Genomic DNA, 17286 nt, shown 5'->3' on the forward strand with positions numbered 1-17286 from the left:
TTGACCAAATGGTGTCGTGCATCATTCAAATCCCTTTATATATATTTTTTATTATTTTTCTTAGGGTGCAGTCAACACCACACATTTCCAAACTTTTTTCACATGTGTCTTACCATTCTATCAATCCCCCTTTTCTATTATTTTTCTTCCTTATCTGTCTTTGCCAGTCTCAAAACGCAGGGCCAGCTGGGTTGTTGTTGAGGTTGCCCAAATTCAATTCAATCCAAAAAGGCTACCACAGATTGGAGTTTTTCTTGCATGACCCAGGGAACATGGCATCGTGAAGCAAGAACCTCAATGCAGAGACATAGATGACAACGGGGTTGATGGAGGCACAAGAGAGGAAGGCTTGTGTGGAGTTAGTTCTGCCATCAACATTTCAGACAACTGAGGATTCATAGGAGTCCTTGGAATCCGTTGAAAACAACGTGATCTGGGTTTCTAAGTTTGATGAGATTCTTCTAGATCTCTAGAAACCAATCATCAAGTACGAGTTTTCTCATCATGTGACGACTACAGGTCGTAGATTTTCAATTCTCATCGAAATTCGGTGGGACGCTTCTGGTGCGGTGGGAGAGAGAAAATGGACATACCTTTTATTCTGTGCGATTTTAGTTGACGGAGGTGAGAGGTAGATAGTGCTTCACCTGATTTATGGCGTTGTGCTTTCCACTAACATGAGAGCTTCTCGTGCTGATAATGTGTTGTAAAATCGATGGTGGGTGCAATGGAATAAATAAACAAGATACAAAATTTACGAGGTTCCTCTACAGTCAGTGTAACTGAAGTACGTCCTTGGGGCAACAGTGGTGCTTTCACTGTAATTTAGAATAATAGGATTACAGAAATAACTCTCTATTATCTCCTCTCATCTTCCTCTCTTTTCTCTCTTCCTCTTCAGTAAACTTTGTGGCTTCTATGTATTTTCTCTCATCCTCAACATTCCCTTTTATAGGCACAGATGATAGTGCTTGCTGCCAACTAAGCTACAGTGCTCTAAAGTGGTTGATATAGTCATCCATTACATCATTTAGTGGTCAATCACCAATGTTTACAAAATCAAATCAATTTATTACGGTTTGGGTTTGGTTGTAGGCTGGTTGGCTTTGTTTTTGGGCAAAACAACACCAAATCGATCATTGCACAGTTGTATTGACGCCCACCCTTATTGACATACTAGTAACTAAATCGTTCAATTATGAATTATATTTAATGTTTATATAGTAATTCATTACTGGTGTTTTTTAATAAAAACGATATTCTACACTAATCTACGCTAAGGGCATTTTTACACCGCCAAATTGCCCCACCTATTGGGTGACTGAATCCCTCAATCTCTCCAAAAGCTGCTCCAGCCCACGCCCATCATTAGGGCAATCCAGTGGGCCTATCTCCCACGGATCGAGCAATTAGGTGAGAATGGCCTAACTTCTTGCTTGAGGCTATTTGACGTCACCCACATTCATAAATTTTTGCCTCAAGTGTGTGGAGTTCACATGTGATTTTAGGCGTTTGAGCTGACAACATGCTGGCTTATGCCCATGTGGCACAACTTGGGTTGTTGGATTGCAAAAAAATGTAATCCAATACTCTATATTATTCATTTAGAAAAAAAAAAAGAATATAGAAAAAATGGAAAAAAAAACTAAGAGAATTTGAAATTAAACATGATATTATTTAAAAAAAAAACTCAATGCCAATTGCTTTGTAATTCATTTATAGGCTAGAAATGCCTTAGGCAATTACTGTTCACTAACGCAATAATTGTTAATTGCCCAATAACCCTGGAAATTATCGCCCTTAGGGATGTAGCCAATTTGAATTTAAGAGGATTTTAATAGACTTTTTTAAATGACAGATTTCAAATGATAGACTTTACAATTTTATATAGATTGTAACAGATATATATATATTTGTATGGATTTGTGTGGATCATTTCTTGGATTTCTTAGGATTTTGAAAAAAAATTGATGACCACACGTAGAGTTGAGGGATCATTTTTAATGAAATCCTGGCACAGATTAACCTTCCTTATCACCTACTTGAGCACCAAATGACGCACATAGAAGCACTTGCCTCTCGTGAAGAAGGAGAGCACGAGACTGGAAGCAAAAAACCTAAGGATAAATCGACCCCAATTGCCAATGCAAGAAGAATCAAGGACCGATGCATGTTCAGTTATGGGTCTTTTCTCCCTTGATAAATTGGGGCAATATAGAATATGGGTTGAAAGATAATTTTTTTCATTTTCAGATTTTGTTGGTGCGAATGAAAAGCCAGGTCGAATGTGCGTAGTCGGTCATCGTTCTTTCTTTTCAAAGTTGAGATGGTCATCGAGGATCGACAACGATATCATCATACGATTAGATTTTTTATTTGTGTATCTATATTTTTATGTGTACTCTATAATTCTACTTTTCTTTTTCACTATCCAAAATATCCAAAATAATAAAAAATAAAGAAAATAAAAATGTGGTTGTGATCAACTTAGGGCTGGTTTGGTATTGCTGTGCTTTGAAAAAAAGCTGCTGTGAGAATAAGCGGCTGTGCTGTGAGAATAAGCGGCTGTGAAATAAAGCCAGTAGAGTGTTTGGTAAATTTTTTTGTGAAAGTGCTTTTGGAAAAAAAATCAGGATGATAGTGTGTCTTTTCATTAAAGGAGCACCGTAGCTCCGTGTGCTTTGAAAAAACTAGCTTTTTTTCAAAGCAGCAAATAGCAGCTTCAGCTTTTCCTTTGATTTTCAGCTTATTCTCACAGCAGCTTCCAAAATAAGCCATTTTTTTTCAGTTTACCAAACACAAAAATGACCCTCAGCTTTTTATCACAGTGGCTTTTTTTAAAATCACCTCAATCCCAAACGGGGCCTTAGCCCAATCGGACGCAGAACAAAACAAGAAAGGTTGCAACTCACAAGTACAGACGCATATGCAAAGAAAAGACATTAGGATTTTTTTTTCTTTCAAGTTATGAAAAGGGAAAAACCTGAAATGAAAAGGGAAAACTCCGGAAATTCAAACCTACAATTCTTCATAATCCAATATTTTTTTTACGATTAGAACTTGCTACAAAAATATCCATGATGGATGAGGATGAAGAAGATGAAGTTGAAGAGAAGATATGTCCCAAAGATGACGAAGGTATAGACGAAGAAGAAGAGGTTGGCAGGTTCTCTTCTGTTTGAGCTTATGGGGTGTGAAAGAAATCAAAGAGGGAGGAGGGTTGGATTATTGATGGCATTTGGTACACTCACCTTAGGATCCATCTAAATCCCCAATCATCTTAGCAGACATTGAAGAAAAATTCCTTGTCACTTTGTCGCTCCAAAATCTTTTGGCAAACACTAAAACATGACTTATAAAAAAGGCTTAAATGCTAAAATGGTCCCTGTATTTTAGTCATTGAGTCAATTTAATCTCTGTGTTTTCAATTTGACCAATTTGGTTATCTTTGTTAGCCTATTAAGGACATTTCCATCCAATTTATGTAAAAAAATATAAATTATTATAAACTTATTTATAAAATTATTTATTTGATTTAAAATAATCTAAAAATGAAATAAAATTAAAAATTAAAAGAAAAATCATTCTCCTCCCAACTCCTCAACCTCCTCACTAACATTACCCCATTTCTTTTCTATGTCACAAACTTAGTCATTTTTCAGATTGGAAGCTTTATTTCTTATATGTGTTATTTCTCATTGATTTGCATTTTTTTAGCAAAGAGAAAGGATAATTATATCTCATATAATTTTTCTATGAATTTTTTAAAAAGAAATTGAATTAAATGTCCTTAATTGACTAACAGTAACAAACACAAGGACTAAATTAGCCAAATAGAAAATACAAGGACTAAATTGGCCATATGGCTATAACACATGGACCATTTTGACATTTAAGCCTATAAAAAAATAAATAAGGTTTTAAATGAGAGACTTTTTTCTTTTTCTTTTCTCACCTCTCAATAGATACTATTAGATTGCATTTAAAATCCTAGCAAATTCTTGGTACTCTCACTGCACTTAGACTTATGTGGACTTTTAATCTTAAGATGCGTTTGTTGCACTAGACCAGCTTCAGGGACTAAGTTGGATTAGTTTAACATGAACTAAGTAGTGAAAGGATAATGAAATGTTTGGTACAGTATCAGAATACATCATGGACTAAATTATTTTTTATTCAATTATTTTTGTCATTTTAATTCATTTTATAATGTTTTATTATTAACTACACTTTTTTTTTATTTGACTCATTCTTCTTTCCATGTCTCTTTACTTTCCTTTCTCTTTTTTCATTTTCTCTCTCTTCTTCGCACCCTGTCTCTGTACCTCAACCCAGAAGCAAAGATTGAACCAAGAAAATATCCCAATTTTTTTTTTCAATTTGTATAGGCTTAGTCGAATGGTGCAGATGCTTCGTCGGATCGCCGATTGTGCAAAGGCTTCGTCAGATAGTAGAATGTTTGACCTCATTAACTGGGATGACAAAACCAAAAGGAAGGTTCCTTATCAGGACCGCGATAGGAAGCTCAAACGAAAAAGAGAAGACTGGAGCAATCCACCTCTATCTTCTCGTCGAAATGACATGAGAGGACGAAAAGATAAATCAACTCCACTTAGATTGAGGCAATATACAGACCTGCACACTATCATCAACAACATTCTTCACAGCATCAAGTACAAACCCTTCCTCAAACGGTCGGAACCTCTTCCTAAACATCTAGTAAAGAAAAGCCAAAAGAGTATTGCTCCTTCCACCAGTGCATAAGCCATACCATTCGAAATTGACAAACGCTCAGAGACAACATCGAGGAAATCATCAACCAATGGCACTATTGGGAGTTTATAAGAAGCAAGGCAAGGAAAGAAAAAGCCCCCCTAAAGAAAGGGACAAAGGTAAATCCGACAGGTACGAGCTGACTGATGACGAGGATGACAAACGGTCATAAAAAAGGCTCACTCTCAACATCAATTGCATCTATGGAAGGCAGAAGCTACAATAAAGAAAGGGAGAGCCTGGTCCGAAGAAATAAGCATCGATGACTCTGAGGTGGACCGTCCTCCGAGATTGTATGATCGATTAAAAAAAAACTCTCCAAACTAAACATGGTTTGATTCTTCAATGATACGAGAAGATATGTAGGCCCACAACACCAAATTTAACCACAAATAATATCAACGTTGTAGTCTGTGCGAAAACAAGTCTATGGAGAACTCATTTCCTGCTCGGCTCACCATGTGCTATTGCCAAAAATGACCCCTTATGTAAAACTTACTTTGTATCATCTTTTAATTAGAACTACACCAATGATTTGATTCTATTCTAGGAGATATGTGGGTAGGCATTACTGGATTCAGTCATATCTCCTATCAAATTCACCATTCTCTTTTGAATAAGAATTTTAGTGTTGATAATGCAACGACTTCCATCTTGTTTATTCGTCTTTTCTTTTTTGTAGTAGTGCGAATACCCTAAAATCCTAAAATAATACACAACTTTGAAACTTTACATAATTGCAAGTCTAAAACTTTAAAATGGTAGTGTCTAAGGAGTCTCATTTAGCCTACTCCATAGTGTTTGGTTAGCAGCTTGGAAGGCTTGAGTTGTATTAAGCACAGTTACGATAGAAGTTTATACAACCAAAAGGTTGTGGGTTATAACATTCAAATCCGGGCTCTACGCCATTCAAGGAATAATCGAAAGAGCTTCGGAATCATCCGAGGGGCGGCTTAGAGTCCCGACCCTGGGCACGATTACTCCCTCGGTCTACTCCTGGATTATGATATTATCCTTTCATTTGGCAAAACCAATCCGAAATTAGGTCTCGGCAGAATCAATTCTCCACCTGATCCTTTTAAGAATCTCAGTTGTATTAGTACTCGGCCGAATTTCATTTTGGGCTGGACATCTAGATATTATTTGGGTTGAAAGGTTACTAGTGAGCCGAGAATTAAATCTTAATACAAACTACCCACCTTCGGCCCAAGTGTAGTATTTCAAGCCCAAACAAGATTATGAGCATGATATTTGTTGACTTACGGATGCATCATCTGTTGCCATGACCTAATGGTGCATCGTCATCGAATTGAAAAAAAAGACACAAAGGTATTGAATTAAGATTTTATTTAATTTTTTCGGAAGTATTTTGTTTACACGGAATGGAATGGAAGAACATGTGCTAAAGCTAAACACATCTTTTTTCAATTTTCATCATGTTAATTAATTAATTAATAGGAGGAGTTCTGTAATATGATGCCACTGTCACAGGGAAGAACATTTGCCTCACTCCTTCAGAGTTGATTATGGGGAATATGATTCCTGAAGCACCCTACAAAACCAGAAGGTGGAAAAATCAATACAAATGAGAAGAGGCTCACACCAGATGCAACTGAATATCTCAACAAATGGAGATAGATACACACCATAACCAATCTGGCTCCAATCCACATGCGTTTTGGGAGAGGGAATGGAAGTAGCAAGCGCCCAATGGCGTAGACAGCCACGGCAAAAAAGTGGAGAACCAAGCTCAATGGTTGCGGGTTTAGGCCGGAAAGAAGTGCTAGAGGTCCATTCGAGAACACGCCTCCAAGGCTCAAGTAATCGAAACATGCTTGGCGCATTTCCATCCTTGCCGGATCAGGTGATGCACAAAATACCCTGTATAGTGCACCTGCCAATGTGTTTATGGTGGAGGCCACAGGCTGCACCAAAACCAAGCATTTTAATTTTTTTAATTTACCATTAAACTCGAGTTGAAATAAGAACCTTACTAATAGTTTCTCAATGAAATGCATTGTAAAAGTATTGAATAGGTGTGTAATAACTTAGGCTGCTTACCTTGCGCAGCGTATAGAAGGATTCGAGGTATTTACAAAGGGCAGGTGCATCATTCAGATTGTGCAGAGGTCTTAGAAGATTTCTAAGAACAACAATGTCTGAAAGAGCCACAGTCATGCCTCCTCCAGTTAGAGGATGCCTCATGTTGACAGCGTCCCCCATCAGAAGGACACCAGGAGTGGGACGAGGAGCAGCAGGCATGCTCCTGTTTGGCATTGATTTTATGTTTCCTTTATCCGCGGCAGCCATAAAAGCGGCATACAGCTCAGGGGGAACCTGCAATAAACAATTTGCAAACCCCTTGATTAGGCCAAAGATTCAAATACGTAAAGTATTCATGAAAACAGGGATGGTTGTTATTTAGAGAGGTAAATAACAAAGTGATCGGTTTATTTGTTCGAAATAGTTTTATAATTTATTCCAAAACAAACTATTTGAAGCACAATAGACATACTTGGGGTGCCACTTTTGTTTTCAAGTAGCGAGACATTTCACCACCAGAAATAGAAGGTACTTTTTGGCCTGGTACATCAACAAGGCAACGAATCTCGGTGCTGCTTATAGGATAAAACAATATCGGCGAAGGATCTGCCAATATTACATGCCCGTGATTTGCATATGGAAGCTGGCAATTCTCCAGAACCAAACCAACAAAACATGAAGGTATATCAACCTACAAAAAGAAAAATAAAACATGATTTTATATTCAAGTAATAAATATATATTTCAATCCATTATCCTTTCTTGTTTTTGTTTATTTTACAAGATTTGCAGTTTATCTTCACCTTAGGATTGCAGAGAGAGTGCCGTAGGTTTGAATAGCATCCATCGCATACTATTGTGAGAGGCGCGTGTGCACTGAGTTCTAGATCACTACCTTTGGATTTATACTGCACCCCCTTGACAGTACCTTTTTCTTCCAGTAGAGATGTCACCGTTCCTTGTTCCAATCTTACACTGATGTCGAAATTTAAGAAATGACACACAAATGAGACTCCAGCAGAGTATGCAAATCTCCTTCATAATGAATCTCACATACCATGCATTATCCGATATTGTATAGATTCTTGTTAAATACATGGTTAAGTTTTGACAGTCTGACAACATAGCATGACAAACTTTCAAGCAAAGAGAACGTATTAAAGATACATTGCAATATGTAATCAAAGGATTTATCTTTGTATAGCAAAAACATACTGAACGTCAAATTATAACAGATACTTGAAATAGATGACTGAAGCAGAGGGAAAACTTTGTGTTTTCCAGACCTCTAAAACTTTGAATTATCCAACACATGGCGAGCCTACTGAAAAAAGAATACTAGGAAATATATTTGAAGGGAAAGGAAGAGTACTTGGGAAGAGATGAAGCTTTTTCCCGCATCCTTTGAATGAAACGCCCGTGGTGAAAGCTTCTCCCAGCCACATCAGGATGGAAGTTTTCCAAAGGATATGGCAGCTTGGTACTTTTTCCATCCTTGTAAAGGGCATATCCGAAAACCCGTTGAGCATCAATCTCATTTACACAATCTTCAACCAAACAGAAATATTAACAATTATCATATGTAGTTGTCTAACTCAAAGTGGAAATAAATGAGGAGGACAGTTATGGAACATTCATATAAGTCCTCAGGTTTATACTTCTTTGCTTACCCTCAAGGCCTAACTCAACTAATCTGAGATATCCCCCTGGTTGCAGCAGCTCGCCGACGATTCTGTCTGGCTCACTCAAGTCCCTTTCGATCACATGCACTCGGCGCCCATCCTGCGGTATGCAGACATTGTAAACAAAACAAAGCAATAGTAAGAAGACAAGACATGATAACTTAGATTTGTGCAAATTGTAAATATTATGATACTGATGTTACTATATACAATCTAACAAAAATATATGAAAAGATTTTCCTTATGATCCAAAACTCAGATGATCTTGGAGACCCCAAACAGATCTCAAGGCGTTATCTTTAAGTTTTCTTCCCACCGAAGTAGAAATATAATCTCAGATAAAAGGAAACAATTACATATTTTAATGAACAGATAAATAAAGAGTGATAACCATTAAATTTCGAAAGTCTTAAACCTCGTCAAGTTATATATCGCACAAATATAGAAAGAGGCATAGAATCCTTAGAGAGTGAGAGAATGTCACCTTCCCAAGAGTGTAAGCGAGCGCCGAACCAACAACCCCAGCACCAACAACGATAATGTCTGCACTTTCAACCATCTTTGCCTCGTCGCACGTTCCATTTTCACAGCTCTTCAAACAATTCCCATTTTGATGAGCTCTGGCCTTCTTCTGTCGTCTTAGACTGCACAAGAAAACAAACCCGAGCAGCGAGGCTATAACAGCACACACTATATTCAGGTAAACCATCTTCAAAGATCGTGAATTCGGTTAGAGAATATTAGTTCTTTTCAAGTGTTTGAGTTGGTTCTCAGACTTAAGTTGGCGCCTATATATAGTGAGCCAACTTTTTTAAAAAACTATTTTTTGGTTTTGGGATAGAAACGTGGACAAGTTATGCGCCTACCACTGTAAACTATTTACCAGGCCAAATTGGAAGACCTGAAAGCAAGTCATTGTGTAAAAGACTGCGTAATTTAGTAAAATTTATTCCCCCCAAGACTTAGTGGAATCATTTGCAACTAAAATATACGTAATGTTTTGGCAAATGGGAGTTAAGGCCAGTCGGCTAAGACAATATACCATTCCTTTTACATATGAGTTTGAGTTTTTTTTTTGTAAATTAGAATATAGTTTTGAATGGAAATAACAATGTAACCGGAACTAAAAAAATGTTTGGAGGTTCTTGAACAATAATGTAATTTACTTCACAAATATAATTTTTATTTCGCAACTATTATGATATTTATATGTTACAAGATAACAGAGTTACACGCTATAGTATTGCTAGGCACAACTTAATCTCTAACTCATTACAAATGTATATCATTAACATATTCACACGAGGCTGATTATAACCCTTTTCTCTTACATTTTGGAACTATTAGTGATCCTATAACAGAACCAGAAAATTTACATGGTCAGAGAGTAAGTGCATTGGAATGGCTATCCAAGTAAGACTTGATTTAGTCAGAGAGGGTTTGGTAAGTGTGGAAGTGGATCGTATATTATTATACATAGTATAAAATATTAATATTTTGCCATGCAAATGTCAAAAAAAACAAAATTTTCTCTAGGTTTTGAAACCATGGGTGCCAAACAGGGGGTGACAACTGGAAATGTAAAACTAAAACATAAAAAGACAAGAGAAGAAAAAAAACAAACTTCCCTAATCCTCCTGTAAACTCCTGTAAACTAATTATAGCATATAATCATGACTGTTAGAATAATTATCTGTAAAAAATATGGGATTATGGATCAAGTCAGTATGAAATTTGTTTATTTTATTTGAATATAATTGCAATTGGACAATGATACGATGAGAGCGTGTAAGTGATACAATGATGACTGATTCCTAACTATTGATGCATGCGAGACTCACTTGCATTTACGGTCAAGAATCATCCACGTTAGTAACTGACCTAGCAGTCCTTGCAATTATATAATACAAAGTGAGCATACTACATGAGGTGAAGAGAGCATGTAGCAATAGTTACATGGAAGAATCCAGGATTTGAAATTGTTACATGGAAGAATCTGTAATTATACAAACAAGCTTATATTAAAAGGTTGAGAAAGTGTTCTACGAGCCTACGACATTCTTTGTTTTCGGTTTTCTGAGTATCTTGTTTATACCGGAGGAAATCTGCGTGCAGGGAAGAACATTTGTCTTACTCCTTCAGTGTTGATTATGGGGAGAATGATTCTTAAAGCTTCCTGCAAAATTATAATAAATAGCTTTCCAAAAAAAAAAAAAAAAAAAAAGGGTAAATTACATAGTAGCCCCTCAGGTTTGAGGTCTATTACAACCCCATATAACAACTTTAAAACATTTCACTTTCATACATCTAGTACCATTTTATTTCAAAATAGCACATCCGTTAGATTTTACATCCATTAGTCTGTTAAATGCTGACGTGACTGCCACATTTGTGCTGATGTGGCTGCCACATGGCAAATTTTTTTTTTTAATTTAAAAAAAATCTAAATCTTCTAAATATTAAAAAAAAAAAAAAAAAAAAAAACTAGAAAAACCCGAAACCTAGATCCCTTCATTCCCCCCCCACCCTTCTGCAACTCCCAAAATCCTCTCTTCTCCCCGCAACCCCCAAACCCATAACTTTCACTCGCTCTTCTCTCTTCTCTCGAGACAAAAGAAATGGGTCAGGGAACGCCTGGTGGGTTGAATCGACAAGGTCTACCGGGCGACCGTAAGCCCGATGGGAACGACAAGAAAGAGAAGAAGTTTGAGCCGGCAGCTTCGCCTGCCCGAGTTGGCCGTAAACAGCTCAAGCAGAAGGGTCCCGAAGCTGCGGCACGGCTCCCGACGGTGACCCGCTGATAAAGTGCAAGCTTCAGGAACCAGGAGCGGCTCAAGCCGCATTCCCCCCCCACCCTTCTGCAACTCCCAAAATCCTCTCTTCTCCCCGCAACCCCCAAACCCAGAACTTTCACTCGCTCTTCTCTCTTCCCTCGAGACAAAAGAAATGGGTCAGGGAACGCCTGGTGGGTTGAATCGACAAGGTCTACCGGGCGACCGTAAGCCCGATGGGAACGACAAGAAAGAGAAGAAGTTTGAGCCGGCAGCTTCGCCTGCCCGAGTTGGCCGTAAACAGCTCAAGCAGAAGGGTCCCGAAGCTGCGGCACGGCTCCCGACGGTGACCCGCTGATAAAGTGCAAGCTTCAGGAACCAGGAGCGGCTCAAGCCGCAGGAGGAGAAAGCCGAATCAAGGACTATCTCCTCATGGCGGAGGAGTTCGTCACAAACCAGGAGCGGTTCAAGCCGCAGGAGGAGAAAGCCGAGGAAGACAGATCTAAAGTTGACGATCTCCGAGGCTCACCGATGAGCGTGGGGAATCTGGAAGAGTTAATTGATGAGAATCACGCCATTATTTCGTCCTCCGTCGGTCCTGAGTACTACGTTGGGATATTGATGAGAATCATGCCATTGTTTCGTTCTCCGTGGGTCTTTAGGGTTTTTGATTGATTTGCAATGATTGGGGTTTTTTTTTTCTTCTTTCTTTTCTTTCTAGGTTGCAGGGAAGAAGATGAAGATGGGGGATATAGGTTTGGGGGTTGCGGGGAGAAGAGAGGATTTTGGGAGTTGCAGAAGGGTGGGGGGGGGGGGAAGGAAGGGATCTGGGTTTCGGGTTTTTCTAGTTTTTTTTTTATTTTTAATTTTAATATTTAGAAGATTTAGATTTATTTTTTTTTAAATTAAAAAATAATTTTTTTGCCATGTGGCAGCCACATCAGCACAAATGTGGCAGCCACGTCAGCATTTAACAGACTAATGGATGTAAAATCTAACGGAGGTGTTATTTTGAAATAAAATGGTACTGGATGTATGAAAGTGAAATGTTTTAAAGTTGTTGTACGAGATTGTATTAGACCTTAAACCTGAGGGGCTACTATTTAATTTACCCAAAAAATAAATACATATAAGGCTGTTCATCTATCTATTACATATAAAGCCAGAAGACAATAAAATGGGAATCATTCATAATTCCCAAACTACCCTTAACTATGATTTCAAAATCAATTTAATTTAAAAAAAAAATCCAAACAAACAATTTATCGTCAAAGCGAATTTGAACTATATTATTGCTAGCATACTATGAGGCTTAACCCACTCTTTCACCCTTAGTGTAGATCATATTGTTTGTTAAAAGAAAAAAAAAATTAGAAATTGTGGTGGACAGTTTTTTTTTTCCTTTATTTCTTTAATTTTTAAAACAAAAATAAAAAAATAAAAACCACAAGTAAAACAAAAATTGTAGAGCAAATTGTCACATTCATAAGCGTGTGGTAAGATGCTAGTTTATTTATAAATTCTGAAATGAAATGGCGGTTAATTGTGAAAACCAGTCACAAGACAAGACGTTACTAATTTACAACCCAATTTTTTTTTTACTCTCTCCGCTTAATATCATAATGCTGTTTTTAAAATTTTTTTTTGTTGTCAAAGTAATGTTGTTTTGATTCAGTTGGAATCATAGTATTATGGAACTCGTTAGGACTCCAATGATCATCATGTGTGTTGCGAAATTTTTTTGGAACAAGAGTCGGGTTTTGCAGCATCTTACTTTCTTAGGTGGTTTGGACATGTGAAACAAGACTTATAGACGCTTCGGTTAGAATATGTAATTATGAGACAAAGCCAGAGCCAAAGGGGTAGAGAAGGACCTAAGAAGACTTGGAAGGAGATTCTAAGAAAACACTTGGACTATTTGGATTCAGGGTCATCTCTAACATTTTGGAGGTCATGTGCGAATTCAATAAAAAAACCTTCCTTAATTAAAAAAAAAAAGAACAATATATTCATACAGGATTCAACAATCGATATTCAAACTTAATTGGATTCAACATCTCACTCTTACAAAATGAATCATCTTTAATTGCCATTAAAACATGATTTAGGGTTCATCCATAAAATATAGAGCATGAAATCATGATTTTGTGTATTTGTGGAAAAAAGTAATACACAAGTTAGTTTTTTATTGCTAAATACACAAGCTTCTATATTGCTAGAGAAAAGTGAGAAATTAATATAATATATGTAGCTAGAAAATTTATATTCATATGTAATATATAGGAGGGTAAAATATTTTGGGGCCCCTCTGTGCCATTGCACCTTTTGTATACCCCCTACGCCATCTCTACTTGCATTTAACAAAAAACATGACAGAAAACTGAGTGTAGTGATGTTTTAGAATTTATATACTTTGTAGGATAAGGCTTTGTGGTTGTTGTAATAGAGTTACTCACCAAGATTAGTCTGGCTGCAATCCATATACGTTTTGGTGAAGGAAACGGAATTAGCAAGCGTCCAACAGCATAAATACCCACGACAAAGAAGTGCAGAACCACGCTCCAGGGGCAATAGTTTAGACCAGAGAAAGCAGCGAGAGCTCCATTTGAAAAGACGCGTCCAAGGCCAAAATAATCGAAGCATGCTTGGCGCAATTCCTTTCTTGCTGGATCAGGGGATGCACTTAACACCTTGTTCGCGGCACCTGCCAATGTGTTTATGGTAAAAGCCGCTGGCTGCTGCGAAACCAAGAATGATCTTATATGAAGTTACCTGTAAATTTGAGCCAACTGCTAACAGTGAAAGACATAGATTGTCGGTGAACAATTTAGAAACAAAAATAACAGAAATAGAGAACTTGAAATACTTATACTTTATTACTCAAAACTACTTGCAATACAGAATGAAATTACACAATATTACAGAAATAAAATGATACTAACTTGAATGAATCAAAGGTAGAGACTAGCGCAAAAACTATGTCCTTTGAACAACATTTCCGTCCCACTCTTGTGCTTAATGTTCTACAATGTTTGCTCGACCATGATACAACTACCTAATTCTACAATCCTCATTGGATTATAGAATTCTAGTAAATTGCTTTGTGTGTTTACCCTTTAGAAAGTTTGTACGGAAAAAAAAGGAGGAAGGAAAATGATCATCTACGATGAGTTTTCATCCCTCTTCAAATACATTTTGGATGTATCTGAAGCTATACAACTCTTATTAATCAAAACGTTTTTAATTAATTTTAATTAAAATCTTAATATTATAGTATAATCATCAAATCTAATCCACACAATTAGTAGGTCAAGCCTCAATTCCCATTTCAAATGGTTCGAGCAATAAAGGAGACTAAATTAATATAAGGACCTCAATTTCCCTTGAGTTCCCCGATGTGGGACTTAAGCAGCTCAAAACTCCAACATAGACTGCTTACCTTACGTAGGGTATAGAAGGATTCGAGGTATTTAAATAGGGCAGGAACATCATTCAGATTGCGCAGGGGTCTGAGAAGATTCCTTAGAGCAACAACGTCCGATAGAGCCACAACCATGCCTCCCCCAGTTATAGGATGCCGCATGTTAACTGCATCCCCCATTAGGAGAGCACCTGGGGTGTGATACGCAGTAGCAGGCATGCTCCTGGTGGGCATTGCTTTTCTGTTTCCTTTATCAATGGCAACCAAAAAAGCAGTATACAGTTCGGGAGGAACCTGAAATATTATTCGACTAAATTAGTCCAAATGGTTAGATAAGTGAAGTAATAAAATCAAACACATATTTCATTAAGTTTCCAAGATGTAATCCTACCTGGGGTGCCACCTTTGTTTCCAAGTAGTGAGCCATTCACCACTAGAAATAGAAGGTACTTGCCGGCCTGGTACATCAACCAAGCAGCGAATCTCCATGTTGCCGATGGGATAAAATGATACGAGTGATGGATCCCCCAAAATTACATGTGCATGATTTGCATATGGAAGCTGGCAATCCTCAAGAATCAAACCAACAAAACAAGAAGGAATATCAACCTGCAGATAAACAATGGCAATAGTTGATTTGCTGATTGAAAATTCTTAAAAATCTGGTTCAGTATAGTTATTTTCATGTCATTTGAGATAATTAGCATGCACTAGAAAAAAGAAGAATACAAAACTGGCACGCTATTTTCACCTTAGGATTGCACAGATAACGTCGCAAGTTTGAACAGCAACCATCACATACAATTGTGAGGGGTGCATGCGCAGTGAAGTCTTGACTACCTTTGCGTCTAAACTTCACCCCTTTGATAGTTCCCTTTTCTTCAAGCAGAGATGTCACCGTTCCTTGTTCCAACTTTACACTGATGTCAAAATTTTGGAGGATGACATGAATATCATGTATGCCAATTGTACTAGTGAACTAGCTTCGTATAGTAGAACTAGAAACATTTAGAAATCAACTTATAAAAAAGGCTGAAAAAGAGAGAAAGTCCGAGTATTTAAGTTTTCTACCAGCTTGAAAAGACAAAACTGAGTAACTCTACATGCACCAAATTTCAATGACATTATTCACCACATCGTTATATGTAACTGGAATCCGTTTGTGAGATACAAGTTCAGCAATGCTGTATATACAGAATAACTTGGGAATGTTTGAAAGGAAAAGAAGGATACTTTGGAAGAGATGAAGCTTTATCGCGCATTCTTTGAATGAAACGCCCATGGTGAAAGCTTACCCCAACCACATCTGGATCGAAATTTTCCAAAGGATATGGCAGCTTGGTCCTTATCCCATCCTTGTAAAGAACATATCCGAAGATTTACTGGGCATCAAATTTGTTGACACAATCTAATCATACAACGATTATTATTTAGCATATATGTATAACTAGAAAAGGAAAAACAGAAGGAAAGGTCAACCACTTTAGAAGCTGGCAGAAATTACAACAATTTGAGCAAATAATGCGAGTCTTTAGGTTCATTCTTGACACGACTAAGTAATATGAAAATATTTCATATGCGTAAATATCTTAATTACCCTCAAGGCCCAACTCAATTAGTCTTCAGATAAGCCCCAGGTTGTAGCAGTTCACCAACGATTCTATCTGGCTTGGTCAAGTCTCTTTCAATCACATGCACTCGGTGCCCATCCTGTAGTTCAATGCAGATAATATTGTAACTGATCACTATCTTAAACATTAAAAAGAACATTGGAAGTTCAATCATTTCCATAAACCAAATGAATCCAGCATAAACCTTAAACCATTTCAAGTACAGATCAAAACAATGTATACAAAAGACAAAGAGCCCTCAGAGAGTGAGACTGTCACCTTCGCAAGAGTGTAAGCTAGTGCTGCCGAACCAGCTGTTGGAAAAATTAGGGTCGAATTGCTATACTAAATCATATAGAAAATCAAGAAATAATTCATGTAATTATGTATCACAATAATGCATGCACATAAGTAACCAATGTTAAATGAACATGATATAATGAATTAGAAAAACCTGAAAATACGGTCGAGGCAAGTGTTAGACACTTTGTCTGTAAGACAAGTTTTCGCCCCACTATGGTGCTCATGGTTGATCGGCACATGTCTCCCAAGATACAACGACCACGTCCTTATAATAGTAGCACTCCAAATCACAAAGCTCCATGAACCACGATTGTGTTGAAAACTCTTTCATATGAACTCAATGAGACTCACTAATATTTAATGCACTCTATGTATGATTATGTAAACAATGAAAAGTTCTTTTGTGATTATAGGGGGCTTCCTATTTATAAAATGTGATATACCTCTTTGAAAAGCATGTGACTATTCATGAAGAGTCAAAAGTTGCAACTCTTTATTTGAGTAGACACATCTTTCTACCAAAAGGCTCAACTTCTAATTTCCATTCAATTAATAAATTTAATATAATAATAATATTATTATTAAATTTTCCAACAATCCCTCACATGAATGGAAATTGACTCAATACCATGCAAATGACAATGCTGACACTAGAGAGAGAATTCAATAGGAAAAGTACCGTA

General features: G+C 37.2%; 2 protein-coding genes and 1 pseudogene across 2 annotated transcripts; 1 reads left to right on the forward strand and 2 right to left on the reverse strand.

The window, feature by feature from the left end:
• Positions 1-6103: 6103 nt before the first annotated feature.
• Positions 6104-9269, reverse strand: LOC103409320 (squalene monooxygenase SE2-like). Its single transcript, XM_029102176.2, has 8 exons — positions 8983-9269; positions 8487-8598; positions 8189-8363; positions 7620-7791; positions 7289-7507; positions 6835-7110; positions 6420-6698; positions 6104-6325 (listed from the first exon to the last, which is right to left on the reverse strand). Exons 1-8 carry the CDS (start codon positions 9205-9207, stop codon positions 6221-6223), a joined length of 1563 nt encoding a protein of 520 aa, XP_028958009.2. The 5' UTR covers positions 9208-9269; the 3' UTR covers positions 6104-6220.
• Positions 9270-11116: 1847 nt separating this feature from the next.
• On the forward strand, positions 11117-11944 carry LOC139196142 (26S proteasome regulatory subunit 4 homolog A-like). Its single transcript, XM_070821802.1, has 2 exons — positions 11117-11258; positions 11574-11944. Exons 1-2 carry the CDS (start codon positions 11117-11119, stop codon positions 11942-11944), a joined length of 513 nt encoding a protein of 170 aa, XP_070677903.1.
• A 1239-nt stretch (positions 11945-13183) lies between these two features.
• Positions 13184-17061, reverse strand: LOC103420070 (squalene monooxygenase SE2-like; annotated as a pseudogene).
• Positions 17062-17286: the final 225 nt, after the last annotated feature.

The sequence above is a fragment of the Malus domestica genome, chromosome 05, assembly GCF_042453785.1.
Source record: "Malus domestica chromosome 05, GDT2T_hap1".
NCBI lineage: Eukaryota > Viridiplantae > Streptophyta > Magnoliopsida > Rosales > Rosaceae > Malus > Malus domestica.